At 41.0% G+C, this 14,858-nt stretch overlaps 1 protein-coding gene across 13 annotated transcripts in view; it reads right to left on the minus strand.

Annotated features, from left to right (window-relative positions):
• Window positions 1-14,858, minus strand: part of MAP4K4 (mitogen-activated protein kinase kinase kinase kinase 4) — a 163,585-nt gene that overhangs the window by 36,822 nt on the left and 111,905 nt on the right. For all 13 annotated transcript variants that reach the window (XM_071808215.1, XM_071808209.1, XM_065829518.2 and 10 more), the window contains exons 8-13: window positions 14,682-14,736; window positions 12,210-12,288; window positions 10,042-10,217; window positions 9,304-9,376; window positions 8,625-8,835; window positions 1,205-1,366 (exon numbers count right to left, since the gene is read on the minus strand). In XM_071808215.1, the coding sequence (XP_071664316.1) occupies window positions 1,205-1,366; window positions 8,625-8,835; window positions 9,304-9,376; window positions 10,042-10,217; window positions 12,210-12,288; window positions 14,682-14,736 (756 nt within the window). The remainder of the gene's footprint in view (window positions 1-1,204; window positions 1,367-8,624; window positions 8,836-9,303; window positions 9,377-10,041; window positions 10,218-12,209; window positions 12,289-14,681; window positions 14,737-14,858) is intronic.

A 14,858-nucleotide genomic window follows, 5' to 3' on the forward strand; every position in this document is an offset into this window, starting at 1 on the left:
CTGAGCCATAGTTTGGGTTAACAAAAATTCTAAGAGGGGGCATGTCTTTTCTTCTAAAAAAGATGTAAATTCAGAGTGGTTCAGCTTGGCCACATCAATTAACCATTTGTCATTATTGGCACTGTGCATAATTAGCATTTGAACAGTTTAAAAAGCAGCTGGGGGAATACCCAGTGTCTGCCCAAAAGCAAATTGCTGTGCTGTAATTAGAAATTTTCTGTATATTTATTCCCATTGGTTAGTCTTCTCTCCTTTTAACTCAAAAATCTTTGAAATATATAAAAACACAATAAAATTCCTCAGTAACATGATCATCAATGATCTCAAATACAGTGATTTTATTTAAAGAAAAAAATAAGATATATCAGGCCAAAACCAGCATTCCTAAAGTTAATAGGAAATTTACAGTCAGCCTCTAGGACGGTAGTTTTGGCCCTTTCTTTGGGATCAGTATTTTGCAGTACGTGCACAGTAATTATTACCCTGATTATTGCCGTGATTTAAGTTTTTAAAGGACTTTAAACATGCAGATTTCATGCATAAATATAGCAGCCAAATGTCACAGTTTAAAAGGTTTCTCACCTGTACTTTCAACGTATTAAGGGCACACCGACAGAACTTAAGATACACTTGCTGCCTGAACTGGCATACATTATTAGAGCTGATTTTAAACAGACAGAGTAAGAGAAAGATATTGCATATTTAGGTTTTAAGCAGGAAAACCCTCTGCAGCTCAAAGGTTCCATCTCAAATTCAGAATATTCAAAGTTTATGATGAGCCTCTGTCCAATTCTGGGTGCCAGAAGGTGACAAGCAACAGAGCTGCCCTTCTCTGGGAGGTCTTCTGAACAGGGGCATGTCCTGCAAGAACCACTGATCCAGCAAGACAAGTCTAGAAACGATTTTCAGTCCCAGTAACAATTTCACCAATTCTGATGGTTTTAGTCAAGCTCAGGGGCACGAGCTGAATTTAGAATGAGTACTGCAACAAGACTTCTTTTTTTGAGGGAATATTGAGGCTGCCAGAATTTTCCATAAAGCCCTACAATCTATGTTAGTGTGTTTGCTGTCAGAGACAACAAAGATGGAAGGGTCAGTGTTACATTGTCTCTAAAGCTGCTTTAGGCTTACTATTTTTTTAAAAATCAAATTAGAATTTAGAAGAAACAAACTTATTGTGCATGTATCTGTATCATGGACTCACCTGTTCCCTTTCTACTCTCCTCTTTTCCTCCTCTGCTCTTCTTCTCTCTTCCTCTTCCTTACGCCTCCTCTCCATTTCTTCCAGACGTCTCTTTTCTTCCTGTTCTCTCCGCCTTTGCTCACGCTCCTGTTGCCTTCGAGCTTCCCGTTCTCTTCTTTGTTGCTACAGAAAGGGAAAAGAAACCACAAAGTTTTACTTTTGTTGTTATCAAAGAAAGAGGTGGGGTTGTTTTCTACTGTGAAGAGAAGGATTTACCAGGACTGGCAAGCTCTGCAACTGAGTGACAAAACATTTTATGCAAGTGTTCCACCAGGAAACTAACTCATACCCAGCACACAACTACCCCTAAAAGCTGTCTCGCTTACTCTCTCTGGTTTCTTCATGCACACACAGAAAGTCACGTACCATATTCCTGACAACCGAGGTGTGGAAGCTCACTGCTGCTCTTCAAGAGAGGCTCACACTGAAATCTCAATCTTTGAACAACTGTTCAACCCAAATCTTAATCAGAATGACACTTTTCCTGACTTCAACACATTATCTAAACGTTGCCAAAAGGGAATTATCAACCCCATTTAATCAGCTAAAACTCAAATGACAACTATCTGAGCTTTCCATAAGTAGCTCCTCTCTTAACACACATCATGGTCTGCTAAGAATTTGGTGGTGTTGGCCCAACAACCAGGCGTGATTTAAGGCACTGCCCAAAACTTCGCTTAAGAGAGAAGGAAGGCTGACCAACAGCATCTCAGCCCCTCCCAAAACATCAAAAGCACCTATATATAAAAGAAAGAAAACAGCAGAGCTAAGCTTTTGCACTTACACAGATAAGCTTTCATGCATGACCCAAATACAAAGTGGCGCTGATAAGTCTGCTCAAGTCTGGAAAGGACCTGGAGAACAGCTCTAGAAAGCATGAACTGACTCATTTACGTCTATATAGCCCCATGTATGACTTCAGAGGAGACATTTTAAATGCCCATACAGTCGTGACCAACTCTTCCTGTGCTTCTACAGAAGCATGTAGTTACTCCACCTACCTCGAAATCCCAGGCAGCCTCCCACTACTACCTAAGTGTCAAAAGACCCAGATGTCTCATGTTCAACCATTAACTGCAAATATCTCTACAACATTCACTTCCATTATAGATTTCTACAATACGCTAAAAAATGGAAAAATTTAAACCAAAAAAAGCACACTCAAATTTAATCCCAAGAACAAAATAAAAACCTGCACTGGTTATTCCTTTGAACATTTAGGTTAAGGTTAATGCTATCACCAATTTCTGTTGAAGCAAAGCTGCCATAGGTTCTCCAGTCTTAAGGCACTCCAAGTAGTCTTGCAAGAGCACTCAGATTAAGCTTTTATTTGGGTTCACAAATTCAGTTACTGGTGTGTGTTTCATAGTTGTGCTCAACTGAAAAAGCAAAGGCCAATCTACACTCCCTGTGTTACTTCACGGAACGAGTTTTCTCTGTTTGGCGCATTGCCCTGCATGACTATGAAGTAACTGAAAGCTCAACAGCCTTTTCCATCTTCTGGAATCAATACTGACATGACAGTGGAGAAGAAACATTGGGGGAACAAAAAAGATGGTTAAGAATTAGTAGTACTTCAATAAAACAGGCTGCTTTCCGATACTCTTTAACTATCTGCAGTTTGGGGAAAGATGCAATTTTCTTGAAGACCATTGCTGGAACACATCCACTCTGTAACTATGAAGCCTTCCTTCCTCAGTTCTCTACCACTTTCCCATGCCACAAGGGAAACACTCTTTTTTTTCCCTCACATTTTCTCTGTCTCGTCAAAAACACAGCTTCCTTGCTTTTGCCTTTCCTCTCCAAACTAAATGCATCTACCACCCTTTTCTCTCTTGCTTAAGCAAGCTCGCTTTGATGAATGTAGATATAAAAATAGCAAAAGTGCTGCAAGGCAGCTACGGCACGCGGTGCATTTCATAGGTTTCACTGCTCCCCTCCTTCAGTTTTTAAGCACTGTAAAAGGATTAAGTAGGCACTTTTATTTCTGAATATACGCATCTGTGTCAAACAATTTCTATATTTAAGTCAATATATTCAGGTGCCTCTTGGCTAATCAAGTCTGACAGGCTCTTTGTTTAAGAAAACTAAGATGTGAAGTACAATAATTCTGTTGCCCTGAGGATGTAAGAGACAGCACACTGCTGACTGGTTAATATGAACATTTATCAACTCAAACACTTCTTAAACATATGAGGCCTGTCTGTCTAACAATATTGTGTTGACATTGTTAAGTGGATATATTGCAGGTCTTGGGATGGCATAATTCTCACTACAAGGAAGATGGGTACAGATTAGGTCTTTTAAACTAAACAAATTCGTTTCTCAATGGAAAAGTAATAAGTAATAATTATAAAAATCTGATCTCAATATGAGAAAAATAAGCTACAAATTGACTAAGAGAGACAATTTCCCATAGCATCATGAAATAAACATTATCAGCTGTTAAAAGATAAGATTTTTAAGCAAACTGTGAGCCAGTGTGCTAGCTCAGGACTGACAGCAGATGTTTATTATCCAGCAAAAGAAGGATCCTCTGCCACCAGTGTGCATTCAAGTCTAATTTCCAAAGCACAAATGCACTACTGCCTTTCCTCCAAAGTACACAAAGAGATGGGGTTTCTCAGCATCACTTCCATCTTCCCATCAGACACCACCTCAGCCCCTCACCAGGCGGGTGGGCAGGGAGGCACCCGGCACCACCAGTACTCACAAAAACACCCCGCACAATCCACTTATTTCCAGCCCTCGCCATAAGAGAGTAGTTTCACCTCCTTTGCATGTGGCCTTTGAAACCTGAACATTGAACTACTGGCCACTAAGAAAGTGGAATTTACTCTTAACAAGCCCAGAGAAAGGAAACCTACAGCGACAAGCATCTCTCGGGTCCTGGTCTACACCTTGTCAAACTGATGGCAAAGCTGGTTGGTGGCAAGCTGTCATTGACCCAAGTTGGCTTCAGAAGCAGCCCTTCAGCTGACTTCCTATCACCCTTCTGTTGGCACAAAGTTGCTTTCCTGACTGCCTCTAGCAATTCTTCCATGAGGACACACCAAAGCGCTGGTCACCATGTTCCTTAGGCTTGCCCACAGGAAAGGAGACAGGTAAAACCATTAGTTAAAACTCATGTCAATTCTATTTATAAAACCTGGGCTTCTGAATTTAATAAATCGTGATTGCTAAATATTAAAGTTCTTACCATGCACTCCAAAAAAGGCCTGATGTTAAACACTGTTACCCAATAGACAGCAGGTACAGATCTGGATTAAGTGAAACTATGGATGCATATCCAGATCTTCTTTGGTTGGATATGGTATTACCAACTTTCTTGTACACGTCAGATGAAAAGCTGATTTTCAAGGAGCTAACTGTTAACCAGAAGGTAAGGGCAGGAACTCTTCAACGAAATTTCAGAGATGCCAAAACAGAATTTTGACAGAGCCCAGACAGCCTCAAATTACTGCATTTCACAAAACCAGCACTTACTAAGCCAACAATTAAAAAAAAAAAAAAACAAAACACCACAGAAAATACAGTGTCAATACTCTAGCTCCTTATCCAGGTTCAGGGTCCATTAATGATGATCTTGTAATGGTACCAGACACCTCCAAACTGGAAGACCATGCAGTAGAGCACGATTTACCAGGAGGGGGCAATGCAGCTACACATGCAGCTGGTGTACACCAATGAATTCAGGACTTCCTTCATACAGTGAATTGCTGAAGATAAATACAGACTTTCTAATTTTATATTCATAAAATATTATTACTCTGTCCTATATTCAGACGAACGTTGATAAATACATACATTAGTGATTTCTTTCACAAAGAATTAGGTAGCCTGGTATCAGTTTGGCAAGAGGATTGGAAAGATTAATAAACAGACTTTTGCTTTGCCCACACTAGAGATAAAGCAGAAGTAGAACTTCTTACTCAGTACCAGCCAAACTGCAAGCAATTCAAATTAATCAGATATGGATAACCTCCCGTTCCATAAAAGAAACGAAGCCCTGGCAAAAATTGCCTCCAGGTACACCTGCATTAGCATCTTGGTTCAGATCAGCAGTGCTCTTTTGAAGTGAATCATCCAATCATCTCCACTTACCAGGATTTGTTTCATATTTTGAAGATGTCTTGGAGTGCCAGCCACTCCTTTTGGATGAAATTAAAAAGGCAGATGCACTCCAACCACAAGCAGGCACATAGTCTAGACCTCAGCTAATCCAAAGGAACTCCTCCTGTCTTCAAACACATGAAGTCTGCGGGTCTTCAGCACTTTAATTATTGTGTTCCACAAATCTGCTTCTCCTGGACCGTACTACTTGCCAATGGACTTGCCAATGGACCACTTCAAAACATCCATCTTAGGTTCTCATAACCAGGGACAGAGACATCATTTAATGAAGTTATCCTGGTCTACAGAAGTCCAAACAGAATGGGATTACACTACAGCTAATTCTGAATCTCCCAAACCAGACTCAGTATCACAAAGTACTAATTCAAATGTCTTTCCATACCCATCACACTGAGAAGAAACACAGGCCTATGTCAGAACAGCCTGTAACAGCTCAGATTTCCTTTTTTAACCATCTAAACACTTACATGACACATAGCTGATACTTATGAAACTAATCTATGTATGATTTTTAAAAGGGGGATGGGAGTGAGAACATGCAATCCACTTTCCAAAATGTTTCAGGTAATTCTCTGCACTTTGACCACATATCATTTCTACCTCCTCAGTAATAAAAAAATGATAAGGTTTCCCCAAAAATGAGTTTTAGAAGTCACCTATATGCCTTTTAAAAATTAATCTTTTCTCTAATACTGCTGAGAATTACAGTTTTTGGCAGATTTCCTAAACACCGTTCTTGTTGCAGTCTCGGACAAAACTGTCTAGGCTCTGTGCCAGCATTGTAAGAACAAGCCCTCAATGTTAATCTAGGAAGCTGAAGGGGGGCAGAAGGAGGGGAAGTATAAGCAACTTGTTCAGGGAAATTATCTAATGCATAAAATTCTTCCCAAAGAATGTTAAACAGGTATATTCAAACATACACTTACTCTACACAAGCAAAAACTACAAGAAAGCAGGGCTTGGTGAAAACATCAACACAGTGATGGAAGCCCAGAGATTCGATGCCTGAGACTAATCTTAACTCACATCACCAAGCTCTTCATTGTTTACTGGTTTCATGAAAACAGGGGGGGTGACTTAAGGACAAAGCGACAACATTTCAATATTCTGGCCTTCAATTGTGTCACAACACTGATGTTTATCTAAATATGTGTCTACCACCCTTCCCCCATCTTAAAGAGCTTGTTTTGACTGTTGTTTTGTTAAAAATCACTTGGGATCATACATTTTTCCAACACATGATCCAACAAACCGAGTTCTTCTGAAAGCTCAGTGTGAGACTTCTTTTTAATTAACCTTAAGAACAATATGACCACTCCATCACGTGCAAAAGGAAACATTTATAGCCCCTCATTCATATTCATATAAAGGGAATCCATATTCACATCAAGGGAATCAAGTTGAAGTCTCAATAAAACATAAAAGCTTTTCCCTTACAAATGTTACATGGTTTACTGTGTAATCTTTTTCATTAAAACACCAACCTACACTACACGCCATCTTGTGGCTGCTGAAGTTGTTCTGGTTTGTATTTTAAAAACCAGGACTGGCTAAACACAACCTTCAGGTAAGTGCCCTTTAATTGCTCAATAAATTATGATTTCTGCAACATTCCCAAGAAGTTCATTCCTGTGCAGCAGAGAGGTGTGTTGATTTGTTTTTACTACTAGCAGCAGCATCTCCAGTATTTTAAAAAGAAATTCCGGATTTTGAAGAGTTGCACTGATTACTAAAGCTAAATGACCTAGATAATTTAATCGCAACCTCTGTCCTCATCAAAGAAGTACCACCTACAGAACCTTGGAGGTTAAAGAGGCATTTAAAAGAATTAATTGATTCTCATACTAAAAAAAAATTTAGAGGCTAAGTGGTATTTCAACTTTTGCTCACCTTTGACAGTACGAATATTGTGTTCATATTGTCTCATGGTCTCTTTTCCTAGCCTCTTTTTATTATCTGCTACCGCCACAAAATCACTACAGAGTCTAAAAACAGTTCGAAGAGCTACAATGTTTATCTTGGCGATCTTAGAAGGGTGGGGAAGAAAAAGAAGAGAAATGGAGTTTATATGCCTTCCCCTTGTCCCTCTCCTCCTGGCTTCATGTGTGGCTCAGTCTTCGCTACCAATCCCTCAGAGCAGCACTCAACTCACTTGCTAATTGAAAAAGACGGATAAAGAGCATAATGTGACCTGCAAAGCTTTTTTGAATTTTGTATTATTTGTTACGTAAAAACGTCACGGTATGCAAATCAACATTTGGTCCTGGTTGTGTCCTCATTAAACATCACCAGGATTTGGAAAACCAGACTGGGTGTAGTTTTTCCATCATTGCTAAGCAAGCAGTTGAAACAGCGACTCAAGGAAGAGGTCATTCAAGGACAACTGGAATTTGACCCTGCACTTCCTGAGGAGCCAGAGGATCGGTTTCACTTCAGCTCTGTGTCATACCCAGCTCTGGCCCAGAGAACTGTTTTGAAATCCTCCTACCTCTGCAGCTCACACTGTGTACTCCATCTACAAATATACAAATGCACACGAGATCTTAGGAGGTGAAAAGTATGACAGAACAATATTGTAGCTGTACATTCATTTTCTTTTATCTTCTGGTAATGTATGCAAATTGCATGCTTACCATATCACAAAAGTATGATGTACATATTTGTAATTTTCGCAGAAATATAATTTTAACATTGATTTATAAATCATATTTATAAATCTAGGTGGCTTTTAGTCATCATGTTACTATGCATGAGAGAGTAATAGATTAAAAAAATAGAGTTCTTCCTACCATGAATGAGTGCCAAACACAGATGTTTGAGAAAGCTTTAAAGGGAAATCTGAAGCATGTCATGGCCCCAGAAAAAGTAATGTTGAGAAAAAAAATCCATCTGGGAATAATTAATGTCTCCTCTTCTCTACAGCTACCTAAAGTCTAGACATGTTGCCTCTTCTTTGGAACAGAGACCAAGACACAGTCTTCCCCCAGATACCTTCAAACAACCCAGCTTTGGCTCATGTTGCCTCTATAGGAGCTGTTGGATATTCAAATGCTTTGGAAGTCAGGTCATATTCAAGTAGCCAGACATGGATTTAAGTGCTTTGCCCTACGTTTGCCAGTGGATTTGCACATCTTCTTTCCTGAGATGTGCTGGGGCTACTGGTAACTCTTTAAATGGGTGCAGGAATGGGAAACACAAGCGGAAGAGGGGCTTTTTCACCCCCTGAGCTCCAGCCTCTTGTCTGTACCTCTTCCAGCCGCCTCCTTTGCTCCTTCTGCTGCTCAATGCGCTTCTGCCTCTCTGCTAGCAGCTGCCTCTTGTACTCCTCCTGCTCACGGAGTTGCTGTTCCTGCAGCAGCTGCTGCCTCCGAAAGGCCTCGGACCGTTCCTTGTTTTCCTGCTGCAGTCTCAGGAAATCACGTCGGAGGGTTGATTCTCCAGGCACATTGACAATGGAACTGCAACAAGAGGAAGTCAAAGCCTCCTGGACAATGAAGCCTGATGGGCCATTAAAGACCTTTCCCAAAGCAGGGGACATTAATAAAATATAGCATGATGTTAAATTTTCATCTCGTTTCTTTCAGAGCAAAGACACTGGGATGCATGTTGAATACACGCTCTCAGTGGAAGGCGTGAAATGAGGCCAAGCAAAATAAGGACAGACTCTGACATTATGGAACCACGACCAATCATATTTGCCATAAATCTCCCTCCATCCAGAGCACACTGGCTCTAAGCCATATGAGGAGGGGCTTTAAAACCTTTAGCAGTCACAGAATAGGTATTCAAACCCTTTGGGTGGTTTCTGTGGCTTGAGCATTCACTTAATAAGAGACAGAAACTTAGCATGTTCCTGATTTACAGTCACAGATCTTTAGAGTTACTTGGCATGGTCTGCCCAGAGCCCTCCCAAAAGCAATTATTACCTTGGCTCTCCTTCTTGTTCAGGCACTTCCTCCTCTTCTTCCTCACTTCCACTATACTCATACTCTGTCTCATCTAACAGAAAAGAAACAAAGGCCTAGATAGTGCTTATATTTAATTTTAGGACAGTGGGGGTTGCAATAACGCTTTAGTGAACCAGTTCCTATCCCCTTCAGTGAGACGATCTGTCGCAGACCCTAGAACTCATTGTACATATGCAAGCCCAACTTCCCACACTTGTAGAGCTGCACAGTGCTTTAAAGCAGACTTCCAGCAAATTCCCTGAATTACACCAGGTTTTACATGTAAGACAAGACACCTGGAGAACCTTGGCACCACCTGAATAAAGGGAACAGGGTGCCCAAGACATGTGCTTCATACCTCTTGTGGTGGGTTACTTCCTGTGAGACTGGTTTATGGCACCATTCTAGGAATGAACCTACCACAGACCAAAAAAGGGAAAGGCACATAGGCCAATATCCTCTCCTAAATATTGTTTAATGCTTGTGTGGAAGAGGGAGTGGCCCAGAAGTGAGTAAATTTAACTTATCTGAAAATAAGACACTTGAAACTGATACTTTCTCTGTAGAAGACAGAGCAAAGGCTAAAAGCCTTAAAAAAAGAACATTTTAAGGGTCTGAGTTGTTTGGAGCTTTTCTAGGGGTCGGGATTAGAATGCAAAGCAGGACAAAAATATGCATTTTTAACAAGCTGAATACTTGATTTTTGAAGCTGCATACCTTTCTCTCCTCTCTTCTTCCTGGTCCTGTCTATATGGTCCTTAAGCTGGATTCGGACTTGCCTTTCATTTGGTTGGTCACGTATAAAGGGATGTTTCAGGAGTTGTTCTGTAGAAGGACGCTGCATATAATTCTTCACTAGACAACCTTCTATAAAGCTGAAAAACTTTTTTGACCTGAGAAAGCAGGAAAGGGAAAAAACAAAAACAAAATCAAAACAAGTTCACAGGTAAAACTCTGCTCAAACATTTTTTTTCTGTTCTTCACCAAAGTCTAATTGCTTTCCTCAAAGAGCAGGACATCCCAGAGGATGGTAGAAGTGCTGTCTGCAAATGAGCCCCCTAAACAGAGCTGAGTGTGCTCAAGCTGAGCCTACTCAAGCTGAGCACTGAGCTGGATGGACACAGAGCGATAACCACATACCTTCAGTGCCTAGGCACAGCCTCACAGTAACATACCGTCTTTCACAGGCATAGCTGCCCTGAAAGGTAGGATCTGTTAGTGAAGGTAAATCATACAAACCCAGCTCTGCTACTTCTGGACCAGAGCTGGGTAGCATCCAGCTTGCTTGGAGCACAGGTAGGGCAGCTCTGGTGTGTCTCCACCTGCCCACGCTATCTAAGGGCATGTCTGCTTCAGAACAGACGTACCAAAAGCCGCAAGAAGTGCGGCCAACATTCCCCTGACAGAAGCAGCACTGTATTGCTTTTGTACGCACCTGGGCTCACACAGTTAGGTCTGCAAGAATATAAGATTATTTTATTCTTTAGCTGAAGAGCCACACACAAAAAAAATCCTCAGAGAACAACAGGTGGGTGTTGAACAGTGTTGTCTGTTCAACACAAGCGCTTGGGGTAAAATTCTCACTGACACAATTAAAGGGTATGAACTGAACGGAGCTCCTCCTGCACACCACATAAAGTGACAGGTATGGGAGTTAGCTAAGTTGGAACACCACTTCCCTAAATTTGCAGTTCATTTGAACTCTTGAAAGAGGACCTCTCCAGATAGAAGTCACCAAACAAGCCAGCTTGCAAAACACCAGAAATATTCAAAACTGCATTTTTCATCATTCATCCTATCTTCTCATAACCTACCACTGAGCACACTATCAAAACAGTCGAGCCACAACAACACTGGCTTTGGCCAGAGCCACTTTTTGATTGCTAAGTGCTCTCAACCCTCTCCTGTGCTTAGGCGGCAAACACCTCCACTACATGGTTACGGGTAAAAACAACAGGGGTTTCCATCCATCACTTCACTTTCCTACTGCAATCTAAGAGGTGGAATTCAAGGTGCTTGGTTTTTGTTTGTCTATTTTATTCCTCACACCTTACATGTTATTATTCTAAATAAAAAAGTTAATGAAAGGCTTACGCAAATACTGTATATGAGTCTCTATTCCTTTTATATATGTAGAAAGCAAGAGGGAGAGGGATGCCTTGACAGTACAAATGCATAAACAAGTCAATCCAAGCAAAGACCAAGCCCAGCAAGCAAGCCAAGTTCAAACTATGTTGATATTGAACAAGCAGTCAAATCACTTCATTATTTTGACAGGATCACAGCATCCTGTGATCACATTCAATCTATATGAAACCTCTTTCTAGGGAGTCTTTTTGTTTCATACGTGCCAGTTGTAACCAGTAACTGGGAGGAAATCCTCCAATACGAATTGATTCTTCTCAGCTGGCAAGAAATGCGCGCTCAATTTCAATCGTTTACAATAATTATAGTAAAAGCTTCCATTAGTTTTAATAGCTCCTTTCAACTTAGCAACTAGAACGCTACAGTAGTGTTCTGTTTCTGTGTTACGATTCATCTGAGGAAACATACTGCATATTAAGAGGGCTTTGGGAGCTTTTTTTTTTAAATATGGGTTCATTTGTCACCTTAATACAGATGTTACTCTGTCACAGAAAAAGCTTGTTTTTTCTTTTCATACAACTGCGATAAAATTTCTCTAGGACAAACAGAACTAAATAAACAACGCATACTTTTTATTTGATGCTTTGATTCAGTGGCACAGAAGAGAACAATAGAGTGATTTTTGCTAACTTAAATTGCTTTACAGTTCTGTGGAAGCAGTAACAAAACAGCATGAGATGAGACACAAGAAAACACCACACTTCAAAAAGGGCTACAAACAAGAGATAACTAATACATACCATTTCTTGGATTTTAACCGTGGGGGAGGGTTCCTGGGTATCAGAAAGAGTGCCCTCATGGGATGCATGTCACAAAGTGCTGAAGGAAAGAAAACAAAACCAAACAGAAACATACAGACGTTGGCTTAGTTGCTGTCTGTCAATAGCATAGTTTCAGCTTCCACAGCCGTTCCCACCATCCCGACCACACATGTAGCAAACGCAGACAGCAACACAGCTAAATGGAATTAGCCCAGAATGACAACAATTCCACAGCTCAGTGTGCCAAGGACAGCCCCAAAAAGAGAAAGAGATCGAGACACCGATTAACCTTCAGAATCAACCATGATGGGAACATCTGTGCATGGCCTTTCTCCAGCCCTAAATCATCTAATTTACGTTCTGGTCAATAAAATATTGGGAGATGATGATGACAGAAGGGAAGAATGACACAGTTACTGTTTCATACAGACTTCCCTTCACCTGTCCTTCTCTCCCACTATGGAGGATGCCTCATTTTTGCTCTCCAGACTTGGAGATTTTCTTTAAGGTGTGACACTTTTGAAGCATGTGAGTGTCTGTATCCAAAACAGGACTCCCAACAGAACTGAAATGAAAACCCATGACTTCTGTCAAAAAAGGTCTTGTTGGTTTCAGAGGACATTTAGTGGGATTTCTGTCAGACAGCCTTTCCTCCTGCTCCATGGCAAGTATCATAGCAGCACCAACACAGGGAAACAAGGGAGCAGAGAGGGAAGGCTGCCCAAGAAAGATCACTAGAAACAAATCCTCTGGTTTTACCATCTTTCTATGCTTGACCCCTCACACCATCAGTCTCAGCCTGAACCACCACTGTACAAAGGAGATAATGTTTTCCACACAACAGAAATTCAGGAGAAACATACTGATGGGAAGATGATTCTGGAATCAGAAATAAGAGGCTACAAACTTGGCAGAGAAGCCTGTGGATCCCATGAGACCACCAAGCTTAGAGATGGATTCTTCAGCCACCCCATGAAGGAGGAGCCAGAGCCCACACACCAGAGGACAGGCAAAATTAAGAGCTGGTCAGCATTTACACTGGATCACAGAATCACAGAATGTTCTGAGTTGGAAGCGACCCATAAGGATCGTGGAGTCCAGTTCCTGTCCCTGCATGTGACAACCCCACAGTTCACACCATGTGTCTGAGGGTGTTGTCCAGTCTCTTCTTGAACGCTGTCAGGCTTGGGGCCGTGACACCTCCCTGGGGAGCCTATTCCAGTGCTCCACCACCCCCTGGGTGAAGAAGCTTTTCCTAATGCCCAAACTAAACCCCCCCTGGCATATCTTCCTGACATTGTCTGCTTACTTCTCAAATGGCCCTCTTGTGCTTTTACACAAACAGAGGCCAAGCTCTGCTTCACTTTGAAAATGAAAAAAATATTATTGTCCAATTCCGGGCTTACAAAACCCACAGACACAGATTTTAATTGAAAGCCACCCAGGCAATCCAACGCACTGAACAAAAAAAAAGGTAGAGCAAAAAGGAGGTCAAGTGGTAGCTCAAATGCTGTTAACAGGGCACTGGCTGAGATGTCCTGGAAGCAGCTCCTACATGGGCATTCATGCAAATGTGCAATTAGGAAGGGGGAAAAAAAACCGAACTCAAACCAACAAATCACCTAAAACACGAATCAAAACAAGAGCATTGTGCTTCGATTTATAAATTGTACATTAACAACAATAGTAAAAAAATCAGGCAGTGGCTATAATAAAATGACCATTTTTTAGCTAGGAAAATATCAATACTTAATTTCAACATGATTATTTCAAAGACAGTATGTGAGGAGAAAATATGAACAACTTCTTGTAGCTTTTTTTTTTTCCCAGGCTTCTCTCTCAAAAATGCTCGTATCAACTGATGACTATTCTCAAGCAGGAAGCATTAATTTCAGTACTCTGGTGTTGAAGATGGATTTACAGTTTAAGTCATGTCACTATTAAGGAAGATCGACACCTTCCACCAACAAGTGGAAACAAAAGGAGAAGCAATGTGAGTGTTACCCAGACTGACGGAAAGTCGACACAGAAACAATCATTACAGATGCTTTTTTCATTAAGGTCGGTTTACTCAAGGCCCCGCTGCCCCTCTCCCTGGCTGAGATTGCAGAATCCCAGGCCAGGCCATACACAAATGATGACACAATTTCAAAGTACAATATACTACCCACAGGAAGGAAGTCTGATGCTCGATTAGCTTCCAAATACTACTGCCATAGAAATTAAATTACTGCAGTCTACACTGTAGTGCCTAAACAGAATCCTATCTTTATCCAAAGCATTGCTATTTATGGGATTTTATATTTATAGGGTAGGCAAAACCAAAGAGAACAGAAATAACATGAGGATACTTTCAGAAACCTCAAAGCTAGGCTTAGATTACAACCAGAATCTCCCAAGTATATGTTTCAGTCTTAATCAGCCCACTGGAGAAGCACACGTATCACTTACGGGGGGCTCCTTCTGCCATCTCTATGGCTGTAATGCCGCATGACCAAAGGTCACTCTGCAGAAAAAGAGAGAGACCGTATGTTAGTAGGTGGATTTACCCATTCAGACAATCAGAAAGTACTATTTACAGAGGTCCTGTAGGTGAGATTGAAACCAAATACCAAGGCTGTTTAAATA

Source organism: Patagioenas fasciata, chromosome 1, assembly GCF_037038585.1.
Source record: "Patagioenas fasciata isolate bPatFas1 chromosome 1, bPatFas1.hap1, whole genome shotgun sequence".
NCBI lineage: Eukaryota > Metazoa > Chordata > Aves > Columbiformes > Columbidae > Patagioenas > Patagioenas fasciata.